General features: G+C 52.6%; 3 protein-coding genes across 3 annotated transcripts; 1 reads left to right on the forward strand and 2 right to left on the reverse strand.

Moving 5' to 3' along the window:
• Positions 1-1,704: 1,704 nt before the first annotated feature.
• Positions 1,705-3,773, reverse strand: LOC127329785 (cytochrome P450 716B1). Its single transcript, XM_051356229.1, has 3 exons — positions 2,809-3,773; positions 2,359-2,546; positions 1,705-2,100 (listed from the first exon to the last, which is right to left on the reverse strand). Exons 1-3 carry the CDS (start codon positions 3,752-3,754, stop codon positions 1,798-1,800), a joined length of 1,437 nt encoding a protein of 478 aa, XP_051212189.1. The 5' UTR covers positions 3,755-3,773; the 3' UTR covers positions 1,705-1,797.
• Positions 3,774-7,182: 3,409 nt separating this feature from the next.
• LOC127329786 (F-box protein At3g07870) lies at positions 7,183-8,619 on the reverse strand. The gene is made up of 2 exons (XM_051356230.2): positions 7,784-8,619; positions 7,183-7,515 (listed from the first exon to the last, which is right to left on the reverse strand). Exons 1-2 carry the CDS (start codon positions 8,591-8,593, stop codon positions 7,183-7,185), a joined length of 1,143 nt encoding a protein of 380 aa, XP_051212190.1. The 5' UTR covers positions 8,594-8,619.
• A 4,144-nt stretch (positions 8,620-12,763) lies between these two features.
• LOC127331375 (CASP-like protein 4B1) lies at positions 12,764-15,938 on the forward strand. Its single transcript, XM_051357509.2, has 3 exons — positions 12,764-13,204; positions 15,146-15,266; positions 15,604-15,938. Exons 1-3 carry the CDS (start codon positions 12,861-12,863, stop codon positions 15,787-15,789), a joined length of 651 nt encoding a protein of 216 aa, XP_051213469.1. The 5' UTR covers positions 12,764-12,860; the 3' UTR covers positions 15,790-15,938.
• Positions 15,939-18,226: the final 2,288 nt, after the last annotated feature.

Raw genomic sequence — 18,226 nt, forward strand, 5'->3', positions numbered from 1 at the left:
CTCTGATACCATGTTAGCAATCTGGGTAGAACGAGTGCCTTTGCCTCGGCCTCGGTTACGTGTTTATAGTATTGGAAAACGTACAGAGTTTGTTACAGGGAGATTACAAAGAGATTGTACCGGATACGGTACAAACAATATAAAAACTGAAAACATATTCTAACAATATCTACGGCAAGCCGGCAGCAAGTGTGTGCTACATCAACGAGGAACCTAGAAGAAGAGGTGCGCCTTGTGCTTGGTCATAACTATTGGTAGGAGCAACAGGTGTAAATCTTTCTTTTTAACCTTCCATCGATTAGTATTTTGTAGCAATTGTTTAACACTGGATTTGGACTACGAACTGTTTTTCCCATCTCATATCTTCATGAAAAAAAACTGCAATGACATTGTCTGTCGTCTTTCCCGTATATACATTGAAAATCCATGGAAACTAGCAAGCAACACGTCATCCTTCCTTAACTGCTTTGTACTTCAGGTCGTCGACCTTCTACTCAATATGTCAATTCATATTTTTTTTCTTCAGGATCAGGTATATTCGTTCATACTTAACTATCTTTACTATTAAGGTTATTGCAAGATTTACAATGCAACATTTTTATTATTACCTTCCATTTATTAATTGTTTATAATGTGCTAATTTCAACAGAACAAAAAATTGAATGCTTACACAAAGCATGTTCAGTCCTTGAACGAGCATGGTAAGTTTCCCGAGTTTTCTCTTTTTCATTGCTCTTATTTCACCACGCCGATTAATTTTCTGAGTAGTACTGTGCGGTGATAAATAGGAGATGGACTATTGAATTTTCCTATCAACGATCAAAGATCTATATCTGATTAAAAATATTGTTACTACTATTTCAATTTTTTTACTATGAGATTAATAGAGTAAAATAATTAACAAGAATTTTCCGCAGCAACGCGCGGGGTGTCATCTAGTATCACAAAGCCTAGCACCAAGACCCATGAATAATTTCTGCCTATTTATAGATAGTCATGAAAAGCGAAGACACCTTTCCAGTCACGTTACTTTAACTGCATCATTTTGATAGACTTTTATTAATCAAGCTGAAACAACAATACAGAATGATTCTTTTTTAGGCCGATTCAAGCAACTAATTATCAAGCAGATCTTACATCTACTTAATATTATCAAATCACTGAATTTTCTTCCAGAAATGTGGGGATGGTCGTGCAAGGAAGTGATTAAGCATCTTGCACTTTAATTTCCTGCTTGTCGCATTGGAAAAACACAGTTGTTGTTGTACTTTTTTAATCCAACTATGCTCTTCATTGCATTCCTTTGTGTTCATCAGTGTAGCATCACAAATTTTAGGCTGCATTACAGAAAAAGGCTTATTTTTGCTCTTTTTGTGGATGATGTTTCTGGATCATCGATAATTACAATTTCTTGACAATCAGATTTGGACTCCTGGTGACTTTGCTTCCTTGATGTGATAGTTTTCTTTCACATTCCACTCTTGCTCTTTCTTGTCAGCTTCTCAATTGCGCTTTGGAAATCAAACTACACAAAAACCCGTGTTGTTGCGCGCTCAGATAGAAATTCCAGTTGTGAGCCTGAAATGAGAAATGCTAGAAAAGAAGTGAACGGACGACCACTTATTCAAGTTTTTTAAGTACGGAAGAATGTACTCTTGTTATGTGGATATAAGATGCATAAATCCTGACATATATTGTGTACAATAGTTTACATGCAACCAAGTGGATTAAATCCAAGCATCTTATTACAATAGGTGATGGCGTAACTTTCACAGTAAGGAACACCAAGGTTGATGTTTACTCCGGTCGAATGCAAAGAGAGGTTCTATGCTCGAGTTCTATCGGTAGGCCATGCAGCGGCGACAACACGGGGTTGCAGCAGAGCATCCATCTGAAGTGTCTTACAAGGTAGTGCATCGTCACCAATGTTTCCATCTTGGTAAACTCAATCGCGGGGCATATTCTGGGGCCACCTCCAAACGCGACGAAGGAGCATGGTGGCGTCACAGGTGATTGGCTCTCAAACCGGGAAGGGTCAAACTGAGCCGGTTCGTGGAAGATTCTTGGATCCATGTGTGTCACTTTTGCGGTCCAAAACACCTAAGCACAAGTGTGATAGGAGTTTGCATTAGCCTTTTTGCTGCAAATGAAAGAGAAACTACTTCCTGCGTTTCGAATTGTTGTGCAATTTTTGTTAGATTTAGCCTTGATATACATATATCAAGATATATTTTAGTGTGTATGTTCACTCATATTTGAAAAAATTTGGGTCAACTAATTTAGAACAGACCCTGCAAAAAGTACTAATTTAGAATGGAGAAAATATGTGGTAAATAAGGAGTCAAAATTAGCAAGGACCTGCCATCCTTTTGGGATACGGTAGCCGTCGAACTCGATGTCCTCTAGTGTTGTTCTGACATTGCCAAAAAAGGGAGGGTCAATGCGAAGTGTCTCCTGTGCAACTCTCCATGTTAGCTTCATCTTTGACAAGTCTTCCCAGGTCAGAGCCTCTCCTTCAGCCTTGTTGCTTGCAATCTCCTCATGCTCTGCAAATTAGCACACAACATGCATGCACACATGACTGCCCGCAAAACAAAAGAATGGAACAAACAAAACAAAAAACACAAGATGCATGATCATGAATGTCAGTGTTATGCATATATCCGAAAGTATACAATGTTATGTACTATTACCGGCGACCTATAATATGAAATGTTATTATAACTAGCATAGGGAATATATATTGAATGTAGCAACATCTGATAATACGAAATGGAGGGACTACTGTTCAGCGTCCTGAGCACTTACCTTGCACCATAGCGGCAAGGGTAGCCGGATCACTGGCGAGGTGCCGGACCATGGACGCCATGAGCATGGACGTGGTGTCATGGCCGGCGACCAGGGCGAACATGCCGTTGTCGACGATCTCCTCATCGGTAAGCAGCTGCTCGCCATGGCCGTCCGTCAGGCTGAGCAGGCGGGTGATGAGGTCGCTGCTCGGCGAGGCCTTGCCCAGCCCCAGCATAGCCTTCTTGTCACGCGTGATCCCCTCGAGCAGCAGTCGGGCCCTTCGGCTGGCCTCGAGGCTCCGGCGGAACGTCGTGAACGGGAGGTCCACCGGGACTGCAAAAACGCCCTCGACCATTCGCCGGAAGTCCTCGACCAGGGCGTCCCGCACGGCGCCCGTCTCGAGGCCCAAGAGCAGCTCGGAGACGACGTCGAACGTCAGGCGCTTCATGAGCGGCAGCACCCGCACGGTGGTGCGGCCGCGCCAGTTCTCCCGCAGGTGGCGCCGCACCTGGCCGTCGACCCTTCCGACGTACAGCTTCAGCATGTCCGGCTTGAGGAACTCCATGAGCGCGCCGCGGATGCGCCGGTGATCCTCGCCGTGCATGTCCACAATGCTCTTGTCCCCGAAGATACGACGGAAGGACCGGGGCGTCCTCGCCCGCAGCACGCTGCTGAAGAAGATGAACTTGTTGGCCGCGGGGCCCGTGAGGAATACCGTCGGCGTACACAGTACCGATGCCTTCCAAACCGGCCCGTGTATGTCAACCCGGTCCTGTATCCACCGGTTGCCGCTGTTGGCGCGTGCGGCTCGGAGAACGCCGAGGGTCTGGCCGATCACCGGCAGACCCAGGGAGCCAGGGGGCAGATTCGCGGGACCTGATTTCCTGACTTTGATCAGCAGGTGGATGGCTATGGCCGAGGCCGTGACAGTGAGTGCTACGATTTTGAGCAAATAATAATCCATTCCGGAGGCTGGAGACAATATTCAGATGATGTATGGATGTTACAATTGAGTGAAGCTGGTATTGCATATCAGACTTGTGAACTTATATATATAGGAGCCAGCATCAATCAGCAACGAGCAAAATTTACAACTTCAAGTTTGCTTTGTCCCATTCGAGAATTTCTTCCCAGTCATTCTAAAAAGGTGCAACCAAACAAACACCACCTTTTATATTGGAAACTTTTTTTGAGATCTTTATATCGGAAACTAGTGGCTTCTGGAAAGAACAGTTACAAACCCCGCACTATGACGGTCTCACATGACTGATTGGCTTATGCCGCCACCCAAGCAGTTTCTTGCCTCCAAACATTAGAGCATCCCCACTCGTCTCCCCGACTTGGCCCTCATCCGGACGGTGAATTTCGGCCCCCTCGCGTCTCCGATTCCTCGTTTTTCTCCGGATTTGGGCCTAAATACATCCGGCGAGCCCACGCCATCCCCGGTCCCCCGAGGCGCGCTCGGGGACTCCGGACGAAGCGAAAGCGCGCGAAACGCCGAGATTTCTCTCCCGCGCTTTCGCTTCGGCTTCCGCGCGAGAGATGGACCCGGCCAGTCAGCGACAGACGCATCGTCTTCCGCGCGGAGTAAAGGCTGCCGCCGGTCAGCTCGCCGCGGGCGCGTAGCAGCCACGCGACATTAAATCGCCGGCTCCAGCCGCGCCTAAATACCCCGCTCGCTGCGACGCGTCGCACCATTCCTCTTCCTCTTCCTCTTTCTTCCCTCGACCCTCGACGAGATCCATGGCGTTCAACGACGAAGACGGCGCGGCCAACAACGGCTTCCCCCGTCGGTCGCTCCACGCGTGGGAGGGGCACCTCCTCCACCAGGCGGGTACCCCTGCCCGCCGGACACGAGGCCTCCCGGCAGCGGGTGGCGGCTAAGTGCGGGCGGCGTGCCAATCCCGCCGCCGCCCCAGGGACACGCCCTCGAAGCCGCCATCGAGGAGGTCCGACTAACATTGTCGGACCAGGACCGCGCCGAGCCACGCTACCACTTCCTTCGCCGGTGGGAGCAGGAGCTCGCCGCCTACGACGGCCCTCCGCCTCCGCGCAACAACACCGCCGGACGCAAGCGGTGGTGGAGCGTGCCGGGCCGGACGCTCGAGGCCGTCCTCGAGCACATCGAGGGCGGCAACTTCCCCTTCTGACGATGCCCCCGCTGTCGAGGGCATCGACCAGCCGCCGCCGGGTAAGTATCTGGCAGCCACGACGCATGGCTGCCAGTTCCTCGTCGTCCGGTTCGGCGTCGAGGTCGATCTCCAGGTCGGCGCCATCTTGGGCGCCGGTGAAAAAGGAACCGTCTTCCCCGCCGAGCACCCGCGCGCGCGGCAGCGGCGGGATCGTCATCCGCGAGCCCTCGACGGCGCAAGGACGGCTCCGCTCCAAGCGCGAACCCGACACCTCCGGCGAGCGGAAGCGCAAGCCGGCGAAGGTGAAGGTGGAGGAGGTCGAAAGCACCGAGGACGCCGCCATCCTCGAGGCCGTCATGGAGAGGTCCCTCCAGGACCTCGTTCCCGCCGAGAACGCCATGCCCCTCGACCAGGCCTGCGCCTGGTCGAGGGAGCAGTGGGAGAAAGAGGAGGCGAGCGGCATGCGAGGCTCCTCGAGGACGTCGCTCGCTACCGCCGGCCTGCGACTCCTCCATCCGGCGTCGCTGTCCCCGTCATCGACCTCGAGGGGTCCGACGACGACTGGTACAAGCCATCGCCGTCTCCGCCTCGTACCAGTGGCCGGTGGGGAGACGCCGGCCAAGGTAGCAGCCAGGCGGCGTCGGCGCCACCGCAGTTCGACGACGACGGCTCCGACGATGATGGCGCCGGCGGCGACTACACGGTGTTCTACCGCCATTTCGGCATGTAGAGCGCCGTGTTTTAATATTTAGAGTTATATTCCCCTGGCCGAATTCGAAATATAGTCGAATTCGGCCCCTATGTATGAACGTCGCCTTCTATATAGTAAATATCATTAAAGTTAGTCTAAATTCAATCGTTTTTACCGTATTTTGTCAAGTTTCCGTTTTTCAAATTTAGATCGGCGTCTTCGCCTGAGATCGCGGCTGGGAAACTAGTCCTCCCCACGCTAAATTTACGTCCAATTCGGACGTAAATTTCCCCGGATTTTTGCGTGGGGAGGGCAAACGAGTGGGGATGCTCTTAGGTCATACTCTCTGTAGATGTAGTTTGGATGTGCCATTTGTAGCTTGGTTTGTAACTTAACGATAGGGGTGCATAAATCACTGAAGTTTTTTAATGTTGGATACTTGATCGAAAGGCCATGGCACTGTTAAAACTGCATTTCTGGTGGTCGCAATGCGAGGGGCACTAGATTTGATGATTACCTCGATGCTGCCGCATCCATCGATGTGGTTACTAGTTGCGGCGCTTAGCCTGCGATGCACCAGAATCAACTGGCAGATGGGTTGTCCAGCCGACACGGGCAATGACCAATGTGATCTCATATGCTCGCTCCGGTGGTCGAAAGACATGAACTTCTCCTTCGTCCCTCCGTGACCTAGTATGTGCCCCGTTGACGGTGACAAGGCTAGCTTCCAACCTGCACTATTCGCGGGTCTCAAAAAAAAAAAAAAAAAAAAACCTGCACTATTCGCCAGAGGCCAGAACCTCTCTCTAGAACGCCTCCCCTAACATGAACACCTTGAGCGTCTCCTTGGTCTTGACGAAGCATGGGACTTGCACGACCTTGTACTGCCCCGTTGCATTGTGGTAGCCAAAGTTGTACGCCTTGTGCCAACTGCGGCCAGGGCGGGCCGGCACACGGGATCGGCGGTAGGGAGAGGACATCGCAAGTGGTCGGGTTAAGCAAGGTGACAACGTCACCAATTCTGGCATCGTCGCACGCCAGGCGCCGACCACCTCCATGCTTTTGTAGAGGTTACAAGTCGTGTGGGTAGAGAGAGTACTAGAAATGTTTTTAACCATTTTCAACTTTGTATTTTGCCTTTTAGTTTCTGTTGTCCTCTCTATGCTTTCTGGAATAGTTGTGCGCATCTTGCTATACAAAGGTTGGGTCTAGGCTCCCTTTTGTATCACCTTAACGCCGAACATTGAGTTTAATAAAAACGTACTTTATCGAGAAAAATATCATAGGCAATAATGAAGCAGGAGTTGTCTTGGTTTGGTTATTTCAGAGCATTTTCCTTACCTATATATGCAAGATATTGGCGACCACAAAGACAAAATATAAGGACCGCTCATGCTTAATAGTTGGTCCAATATTGACTTAAGATCAATCCAGTAAAAAACTAACAGTACAAGGGATAGCGAATTTGTCTTCAAATGAGATAGAGAATTTGAATAGGTAAATAACAACTAGCAGGCCGACTTTAATTTATGACATGCAAATAAATCCATTCATAGTTGGTATAGTCGGTCACCAACGCCTATAAACACTCAGTGACTCTGTGGTCTTGATGTACTCGAGTGTCCGACAAACATCGCCTCTTATATCAGAAACTAGTGGCTTGTCGAAAGAATAGTAGTTCCAAACACTGCACTCCGACCGTGTCACATAATTGGTTGGCTTAAGCCGCCACCCAAACAGTTTCTGGCCTTGCCCTTTGGGGTCCCCAAACATTAGCTCATACTCTCTGTAGATGTAGTTTGGATGTGCGAGTTTTACCGATGGCCACGGCGAGGGAAGATAACGTAAGCTTTGTTGATGAACCCAGGTTTGCTCCATCCCCGTGCTCTCAAGAACCCATACCTAAAACGGTCACAATTGATTAGAAATTTTCAGATAGAAAAATAAATATACTTTTTCCCATTTATTTCTAGCTCCTGATCGAGTTCCAATGATTTCTTAATTTTAAAAATTCAAAAAACTTATTACAAGGTTTAAAAAATTGTAAAATAAACCAGGATGTGCTCAACGGGTGTATCCTACCAGTATGGAAAGTATGCCAGTTTAACTGGACAAGGTTTGAACTTTTTGAAATAAAGGCAATGTGAGAGGTGCTACATTTGAAGATTACCTCGATGCTGCCGCGTCCATGGATTTGGTCGCTAGTTGCGGCGCTCAGCCTGCGATGCACCTGAGTCAGCTGGCAGATGGGTCGTCTGGCCGACATGGGCAATGGCTTTGTGGATCTCACCTGCTCGCTCCGGTGGTCGAAAGCCATGATCTTCTCCTTGGACCCCTCCGTGACCCAGTAGGTAGCCCCACTAACGCTGACAAGGCCGGCGTCAAGTCTGCATCTGGCATCAGGCACCGGAACCTCCCTCCAGGACGCCTCCCCCAACGTGAACACATGGAGCGTCTCCTTGGTCTTGAAGAAGCACGGGACGTGCACGACCTTGTACTGCCCCGTCGCGTGGTGGTACCCGAAGCTGTACGCCTGGTGCCAGCTTCGGCCAGGGCGGCGCGTGTTGTGGCGCCTGAACACGCCGGCGCACGGGATCGGCGGGAGGGCCAGGATGTCGGCGGTGACCGGGTTAAGCAGGGTGATGGCGCCACCAGGTCTGGCATCGTCGCACAGGCAGAGTACGCCGTTGCAGGCGCCGACCACCTCCATGTTTTTGTAGATGTTACAGGCAGTTGTGCGGCCTGGCCACAGCTCTCGAGGTGTGACGGCCTTGGAGTTGGAGGACCCTTGGTCGTCGAGGACGTAGACGGACTCCGTGGTGACGATGAGGGGCACGGCGTCGCGGCACTGCTTCATCTCCGTCGTCCGATCGTGGACGAGGTCGCGCCAGGTCCGGCAGACGAGGCGCAGCCGCCGGAGCGAGGTCCATGGTAGCCGTACAAGGATCTCCAGCACCAGCTCCGTGGGGATGTACACCATCGTAACTGTTCCGCCTTGGATTTTGTTTGGAACTGTTCCGCCTTTGGATTTTGCGTCTCCTAGTTGGTAGCGATCAGACCCTAAGTGGTTGTTTGGATGGCGAATTTTAGTGATGAGTTTTTAGAAACCGAGTTTTAAGCAGATTTTTAGGAGAACCGGTTTTGATAAATTTTCTGTTACTAATCAGCTCAAAGGAAACCATGTTTGGGTCACAAAAGGGTAAAACTGGTTCCTATCTTCTCTTCCACTTGCGATTCCCCATGGCCGCTTGGTCCTGTCGCCGCGCACACTTCTCCACGGATCCCCTTGCTCTGTCTCTCAATCCTCTCCTCCTCAGCCCTTCAGCTCCTCGCTGCTAGCCTCGAAAACTTGCGGCGCTCGCGGACACCGGCATAGGTTGCCGCTGCTCGCCTTCCCTGTGGCCGTGCGCAAACGCCTGCAGTCGCTCCCCCTCGACCCTAGGTTGCCGCAGCTATCATTCTTCGGCCCCCGCGCAGGCTTAAGCTGCTGCAGCTCAAGCTGCAAGTCTGCCACACATGGACGCCGGCCGTCCAGCTTCATCAGAGCAGTCGCGGCCACCGGCGAAGGAACGCTGAGATCGGGAGCATGCTCGACACCCGTGTGCTCCATGACAAGCGGAGGTTCAGGCTCGGCATGTCGCTGCTCTGCCGCCAATCCGACGTGGCGAGTCCAGGCGCCCAGTCGTTGTCGTTGAGCCGGACGTCGAACGCCCCTTGATCAACACGAAATCATGCCCAACATCGCCATGAACAGGTGCTCCTTCACCACGGCCACGGCGCCGTTACGCCGTCGCTCAGGCCGGAGGTCTCAATCTTGCAGAGATACACGGCAAGGCCAAGGCGCATGGACGGGCTATGTGGAGGCCGCTGCAATCGTGGTTTCAGCAATCGCGTTTTCGCAAAAACGACTATTAGTGGTTTTTGCCAAGACGGGTTTTCCTGGCTTTGTGGAAACCCAGTTTTTCTTATCCGTGTTTTAGTTAGTTCTCCCAAACAGAATTTTAGTTTGTTACACCGTTATCTTAGCTTACGGGGAACTGGTTCTGCGAAACCTCTGTATCCAAACAAGGCCTAAGTTTTACTGGAACGGAATCGTAGCCGCCAAGTTTTACAGGATAAGCCTCGTTCAGAAATTTCCCACCACCGGTTGACATAGGCTTTTATGGCATCTCCAACAGGCCAACGGGCCGACGTATTTCAGACGACTAAAATGTCCACGCGTGTCCGTTTGCGTTGGTCCGCTGACGACATATGGCCCGGAGTGACCGTTTGCGTCGGGGTATCCCAGCGGTGCGGACATATTATTTTAGCACTGACACTATCAATGTTGGTAATAGCGGGTTTAACGTCTCGTCGAGGCTGCCGCCAGCGATTACTGGTTCCCGCGTGACGACGGTAGTTTCCGTGCGCGTCCAACGGATTGGCGCGTTTCGCCGGTGTTTCGTGCGTGGGAAACTACCTGCACATGAACGCCGTTTCCCGCTCCGCCGTAGCTATATATGGTGGACGCCGACGGGGTGACTTGCACACCTCAAACTAAACCCTAGCATCCATCCATGGTCAAGCACAACCAGACGTGGGCTCGCATTGTTCACATTGTCTGCCATGTCTACCCGGATGATCCGAACCTCGCCGTGCTTCGCGCGACGGAGGCGTTCGAGGAGGAGCAGCTCGCCGCTGACGCCCTTCAGGCCGAGCAGCTGGACCGGGAGGCGGCGATGGGGGAGGTGGAGGCTGCGGAGGCGGAGGCGGCAAGGCGCGCGCTAGAGCGGTAGCGGCGGGCGGGCGGCCATGGCGGAACTCCAAGCCGAGCTCGCCGAGACCAGGGCGGAGCTCGCCAAGGTACGGGCGGAGATGGCGGTGGCTAGTGCCGGCCCCACTCGCGGACGCCGTCATCCACGACATCGCCGCCGATGATGAGGATGGCCACATCCGCTTCGAGTTCGGCGGCAACCAGTGGGCTCTGCTCGCGTCATTCGAGAGCCTACATGGGGACGCCGATCGCCATCAGGCTCGAGCAGCGGATGAGGAAGCTCGCAGCCATGTGATCGGCATGAGTCGGGCGTACCTATGCTCCGACCTGGATTCGGTCGCGCGGAGGGGACCGGAGCACGCACGGGTCGACCACGAGAACTGCGAGCTGGGAGGACACCATCGCCGCCAGGGACGAAGCGGTGGCGACAACGGCTAGGGACAGGGCCCGCTACCACGCCGACATGGCGGTAGCGGTCGCGATGATGGAGGCGGCGGCGAAGAGAGTCCGCTGGGACTCCTCTCTAGCCGAGGCCCGCAAACGTCACAGGCGGCAGGATGAAAACGGACTGCCGCTAGTCCGTTTATATACTTTTATCCTCGCAAACCAAAACGGACTGCCGCTAGTCCGTTTGGATTGTGTTGATTTTCTTTCTATCTCTTAGGTATATCTCCAGTACAGTTGGGCATGTGCAGCCCAACCAGAACAACCTGACTCGGCCCGGCCCAAAAATCCTGGGTCAGGCTTGCACGTCGAGCTAGGCTCAGACCTCATATTTAAGCCTAAACATTGGGCCGGGTCATGCTCGGGCTTGCAGTTTTACGATTTAGGTACTCGAGACGGGTTGGGCTATTGCATGTTTGGGCTAGGTTTGGCCCGACAGTTGGGTCAAGCTAGGTTTGGGTTTGACTTTTTAGCTTTGGGTTTTTTCAAGCCTGGCCCGAAACCTGGCTCGGCATAGGTAATATCATACACATTGGTTTCACAAAAATATTAACGTGGCAACTAATTAAAGAGGAGAGATGAGATTAGAGTAACATGTGTGGATATTGTATCATAGGACACGTCACGAGGAAAAGTTAATGCTAAATAAATCGTGTCCATAATTTTGCATTGAGATGCTACAAATTATTAAATATAATGAGATTATGATATCACTCCATAATACTATCCAATATAGAGATAATATCATATAAAAATATCATATACATGTATAATACTAATATATGATACTACCCACTATGACCAGCCTAATCGGGATCCATGAATGTCTCTGTAATCAATTATTGCTTCTGGCCTTCTGCTACTACTTACCTCTTTTGTCCATCCATGTTGTTCCACATATTTCTATTTATTTTCTTCGGTTCGTCATTGCTTAAGCAGCTCAACTTGCTGATAGGTTTACTCTTAAAAATTGAGGTATGCTTCAGTGTCCTCCCTTAGCTCTCCGATTCTGAAAAATTAGAGCTGCTTTAGCTTTTGGTATAATTACGTGAAGTTGAATCCGTAAAAACTAAAAACATGGAGCATACCTCGTCATGTATAGGGCGCACTGCATGATCGCATAAATCTTTTTCTGGAAGTCCATCTCGCCTGTAGCGAAGTATTTCCTGGTGGTGGAGTTGGCTACCACACGCGGCGAGGATGGTTGTGGCGGGGGTGCTGAACCACCTGGCACTGCCATGACGTCGTCAAATGGAGGTAATAAGAAAGGTTGAACCAGTTTTCAGATCCGTATTAAGATACTAGTAGAATTATGTATCCATTACATATTTAAGAGAAGAGACGGATTTAAAAAGTTAATATGCATGTTGCTCTAGCTTTTGCTACACAAACATAAAAACGGTGGAGCGGTTGTAATTTACATCCCACTGCTACTATTATGTGACTGAAGCGTTACACACGTGTTATCTCTCTCCTCCCTCCTCCCGCGCCTAGATTATTTCCCGATTTGACTTCACTGCAACGTGATTTACATCTGTCTCCACTGAATCATGGCCGCCGGCAAATGAGTCGTTCATAGCTTCCGCTGAATTCGAATTTGTTCGATTCATTATCACCGCCGCACAAATCGAGTTATAGCTCGTTGTCGTCGCCGTTAGCAGCTTGTTGTTGCCTCCACCACGAGCCTCTCATATAATGGAATCGGAGCGTTCCATTTCAAAAAAAAAAAAACTCTAACTTTTTAGAATTATGGAAAGCTCAGGGGACACCGAAGCACTCTTAAAAATCATGTTCCTTCCACACATTTCCCCGGCGTCTTGGAGCACATCTGCACAGCACAGCTGATGAGCAAGTGCGCGCCACATCACATCGCATTGGGTGTATCCTTTCTTCTCGACTTCCTTTCTCACTTTACTTACCCAGCAAACTCCCCAAAGCGAGAAAGCAAATGCAATATCTGCAATCACTCCATAGAAAAGCATCAGCTCATCTGCTCATATATGTAGGAGCTCGCTTGCTTGCCAGCACGTGGTTCCTTACGTGCTAAGGCATGGCTATGCAGATCGCGTCCCCCGACGCCCACTACGTCCCCAAGTCCCCACCGCCGCCACCTCCGTCCCCGCCCCCCGACCCGGCGCCGGCGGCCGCCAAGAAGCAGAAGCCGTTGACGTACACGCAGAGCGGCGCTGCGCACGCCGTGACGTTGACGACGGTCTCCGCGCCTAGCAGCAGGGACGGGGACCGGTACCACGACGATGGCGGCGGCCAGGTGCTCGACGGGATCATCCTCGTGATGCGCGCCAGCGCCGCGCTCTCGGCCTTCGTGGCCATGTCGCTCGTCGCGTCATGCCGCCACGGGGACTGGATGGACTTCCTCCGCTACCAAGAGTACAGGTGCGTACACCATAATTAGCTCCATCATGCTAAGAGCATCCCCACTCGTTTGGGCTCCCCACGCCCAAATCCGGCGAAATTTTCGTCCGGATTGGAGGAAGATTTGGCGTGGGGAGGCCCATTTTCCCAGCCGCGAGCCCAGGATGGATGCAACGTAATACGACGAATTCAGACAAAATAGGCGAATTCGTTCAAACATAAGCGAAATTTAATGATATTTAACATATAGAGGCGAGTTCGTACATAAATAGGCCGAATTCGTACATATATTTGAATTCGGCGATTGGCAAACTAATACTAAAACTAAAAGCAGCCTCCTACATGCCGAAATGGCGGTAGAAGGTCGTGTAGTCGCCGCCGTCGTCGTCGTCGCTGGAGCCGGCGTCGTCCTGGGGCAGCGGCGCCTCGTACCAGCGGCTCGTGCCCTGGCCAGCGTCGCCGGCGCGTGGAGGCGACGGCCGGTAGATGTCGTCGTCGCTGCTCTCCTCGAGCTTGATCACCTCCCTGGGCGCGGCGTTCCGCGAGGACGACGGTGCGGCGGCGCGGCGGCGAGTTGTCGCGCGGCGGCCGATCCAACATCCGCCGCCGCCGCTCCGCCTCTGGCGCTCCCGATCGCGCTGGACCACTCCAGCGCGGTGTCGATGGGGAGGCTGTTGTCGGCGGGCACCAGGTCCTTCAGCGACCTGGCGATCGCCTCCGCCACCGCGGCGTCCTCCGCGCGCTTCGCCTCCTCCTCGGCGAGCTGGTTGGCGGCGGCCGCGGCGGCCTCATTCTTCGCCGTCTTCCTCTTCCGCCCGCGTTGCGGCGAGGAGGGCTGGTCGCGGATGACGAGCGCGCCGCTGCTGCGCCCTCTGGTCGGCGGTGGAGACGCCGGCTCCTTCTTCACGGTGGCCGGAGACGGCCACTCCTTCTTGATGGTGGCCGGCGTCGACCCGCCGGACCTAGACGCCGACCTCGAGCCCGACGACGAAGAGGACGGCGCCATCCTCCTCGGTATCCAGGAACTACCGTGCCGGCGCGACACGGTAGCCGCCACCGGCGGCGGCATCCCCAGGACAGGGGAGTTCCCGTCCTCGATGTGCGCGAGCACATTCTCGAGGGTGCGGTTGGGCGCGCTCCACCATCGGCGGCGGCCGGCGGCGTTGTTCCTTGCCGGAGGAGGAGGAGGGCCGTCGTAAGCGGCGAGTTCGCGTTCGTACCTTCGCAAGTGACGAGCACCTCGTCGATCGCCTCCCTGAGTGCGCCGCCACCGGTTGGCAGCGGCGGGATCGGCACGCCGCCTGCGCTCAGCCTCCAGCCTCCCGGCGCGCGGAAGTCCGGCGGCGCAGGGTAGCCCGCCGCATGCAGGAGTCGCCCCTCCCATTGGTGGAGAGAGCGGCGGCCGAAGCCGTTGTTGGCCGCACCGTCGTTCGCCATTGCTGGTTCCTTCGAGTTCGGGGATGATTTGGGGGAAGACAAGCGAGGAGGTGAATGCGGGGCAGCCGGGGTAGTTCGGCGATAAATAGCGGTAGGCGCGCATGAAACCGAGGCGACGGCATTAACTCGCCGCGTGGAAGCTACGCGTCCGGCGAATGCTGACCGGCGGCAGGCTTTTACAGCGCGCGGAAGACGATGCGATGAGGACGACGATCGGTGTCTCTCGCCGACAAGTTGGGGCCACCAGACGCGTGGAAACGTTTCGCGCGCTTTCGTTTCGTCCGGAGTCCCCGAGCGCTCCCCGGGGGGCCGGGGATGGCGTGGGCTCGCCGGATGGATGAAGGGCCAAATCCGGACGAAAACGAGGAACCGGGGGCGCGATGGGCCGAATTTCGCCGCCCGGATGGGGAAAACGTCGCTCGGGGGCTCGTCGGGGGGACGAGTGGAGATGCTCTAACATTGTTGTGTGCGGTGTTGATCATGAGTTGGTTTGTGGCTTAACCCCTTTGCTCATCAATTTGCTAGGTATCTTCTCGGGGTCTCTGTCGTGGCGTTCATGTACTCGGCGGTGCAGGCGCTGCGGAAGTTTCGCCAGATGCGCCGCGGCGCCGCCCATGCGAGCTTTCTTGACGTCGCCGGCGATCAGGTGAAGTGATCTTGCTTGACCGTTAAAAGACCGACGATCCCAAACATTGCGTTTATGGCTTTATGCCTTTCCAAGAAATTTTCTGTACCAAATATCACGTGGCATTTTCAGATGTGGATAGCTTTGTACTCTTGATTTTTTAGATGTAGCTATGTACTATCAAATTAAACAGCCAAAAGAAATCCTAATTTCTTTCTAGCTCTCTTTTCCTGTGTGATGGCTTAGCTAGCTTACGGGCTAAGTTTACTTAGCTGATTATATAACTTTGTACGGATGCATACAGTTTTGTTCAAGTAATCACGTCTGCTTCACAAGCCTGTGATCTGAATGAATGCAGGCGGTGGCGTATCTGCTGGTCACGGCGTCAGCGGCGGCTCTCCCGATCACGATGCGCATGAGGTCGGCGGTGGTCAACGTCTTCACGGACGCCATCGCGGCGTCCATCGTCCTGGGCTTCCTCGCCTTCGCCGCGCTCGCCTTCTCTGCCATGCTCTCCGGGTGCAAGCGACAAGCACACTACTAGTACCACTACCAGTATTAGCTAAGCCAGCATGCAGCGGGTCGAGAGATAAGAGATTGATTGCTGCTGTAAAGAAATTAGTTGAATCCATGTATGCTCTTTCAATGGAACTTTTTGTTGCAATCAGCATGTGAATTCCGAGATGAAAATTAGCCGTTGGTGTCTTGGTGCCCTAGCTTTCGCGACTAGGGATACGACGGACGGGTCAAGAGATTGATGGTTGTTGTAGAAGAAATTAGCTAAAACCCATGCATGTTCTTTCGCTTTGAAGGAAAGAACTTCTGGAAATCAATATGTGAATTCCATGATGGAAAATAGGAGAAATGGGTTTGTCCCGTGCTGGGTGGGATTTATCTATTCCCTATATATCCTTTTTTGATTTTTTCAAAATGAATAACGCAGTTGGAATTTTGGAAATAACAATGGGTATCTTTATTACATTAACTAAAGCTTTTTTTCTGACTAAAAAGGAACTTGTCATTTTAAATTCTTGGGTTCAGGAATTCTTCTATAATTTAAATGACTCAATAAAAGCTTTTTTTATTCTTTTAGTTACTGATTTTTTGTGGGATTTCACTCCACCCGCTGTTGGGAAGAAGTAATTGGAACTATCTTTCTTTCTATCGATTGAAGAAGTAATTGGAAAATAAAACAGCAAGTACAAAAATGAGTAATAAACCCCAGTATAGACTGGTACGATTCAATTCAACATTTTGTTCATTCGGGTTTGATTGTGTCATAGTTCTATAGTTGAAATTTTGTTTATCGTTGGATGGATTCCTTAATATTTTTTTCATTAATTACTCCGGGCGAATCCACTTTGAATTTGATAAATGTATTGCTTGTGAAGTATGTGTTCGGGTATGTCCCATAGATCTATCCCTTGTGGATTGGAGATTTAAAAAGGATATTAAAAGGAAACAGTTGCTTAATTATAGTATTGATTTCGGAGTTTGTATATTTTGGACTCACATCTTCTCTCCTCTATTTTACACATTGCTAGATTCTTTCTTATATAGACTACTACTAGATCTAGATTTAAATTTTGAAATCTTCGTAGCTTTTGAACCATAATTTTAGACCCGACGAACACAAACCGTTTCGCTCTCCTCGCGTCGCCTCCTCCAGGCGACCGAGGAGGCAAAACCCTAGGTCCACCGCCGCCGCTCCTCCCTCCGCCCCTACCCTCCTCGTCGCCCCCAGAGACGCCGCCGGCCAAGCTCGCGATGCCGATGAAGGGGGCGGCGGGGATCTGAGCTCTCGGCTCCCCGCGTGGTGTCTAGATGGAGGACCTCCACGCCGGGTTTGCCGCGGTCGCGGTTGCTGCGAGATGGGATCTCCTGCTCCGATGGCTGGCCTCTGGCTCAGCCTTAGGTAAGGGCGGCCTCCTCTGGTAGTTCCCTGATGGGGGCTCTGTCGGGCGGCGAGGTGGCGGCCTCGTGTGGTGTGGCGATGTTGACCGTGCGGCCGGTGACACTCGCGGATGTTGCTAACCGGTGCTCTGGCCGTGCGGACGGCAGGGCAACGACGGGTGTGAGCTGGGCATGGGCGGCTTCATCTGCTCAGGTCAGATCTCGAAGGTCAGATCTCCTCCTCCCTTTTGGGCTTTCTCCTCCCCGCGGATCTTGGCTGCCGGCGGCTTTGGCGCCGACGCAGATGCCGGCTGGGGAGCCGGTGGGGTGCACCGGGGCCAGGAGAAATCCTTGGTCGTGGACCACAGCGGTGGCGACGCCATGGGCGCCATTCACCTTCCTGGAGGCACCGCTGAGGCCCTTCCTCCCCACCCCCTACCTCCATCCCGGACGAAAGCCCAAAATCCGTCGGATTTGGACGGCGGCGGCGTTACGGCATCGCACCCTCCCTAGAGGCGCCGTCTTGGGTCGGCGGTAGCTGGTGAGTGTTGCCATGTTTGGGAGGATCTGTGGGCTGCTGCTGCAACTGGTAGGGTTGCTGGGCTGGGGGCGCCTTCCGCCCTCGCTCGTCTCCCCTGCACCTCCGTGTTCTGTGGCTGCCCCCAAGCTTTCCCTTTTCCTCTCGGATGTCTCTGTCCAAGTTGTTGTTGCAGATGCGTGCTCGTCGCTGCGAGAAGGCCTGCAAGATCGAGCCTCATGTGTATGTCTCTTGTACAACAACTCTCCTTGTTCAAGGGTGAACAGATCCTTGTCTGTCGGTGCGACGCCCTTCGATCCAGGGTGAGAGGGCAGGGGCCCTCTGCAGCAAGGGAGGGGATTTGTGCCCTGCCAGAGTTTCCGTGGTGCTGATCTTCTGGAGGTGTGATCAAGGTCGATTGGTTGGTCTTTGCTGTTGTGTGCTTCTTCCTAGACACCGAGCGTGAAGGTCTTCGCCGTTTCAAGCTGGGCGTGTTTCATATCTGTGTGTGCTTATTTTGTGCGTGGTGTTGTAATCTGTTATCAGCATCCTTGTACCTGTGGTCATATGG

This window comes from Lolium perenne, chromosome 2, assembly GCF_019359855.2.
Source record: "Lolium perenne isolate Kyuss_39 chromosome 2, Kyuss_2.0, whole genome shotgun sequence".
Lineage (NCBI taxonomy): Eukaryota > Viridiplantae > Streptophyta > Magnoliopsida > Poales > Poaceae > Lolium > Lolium perenne.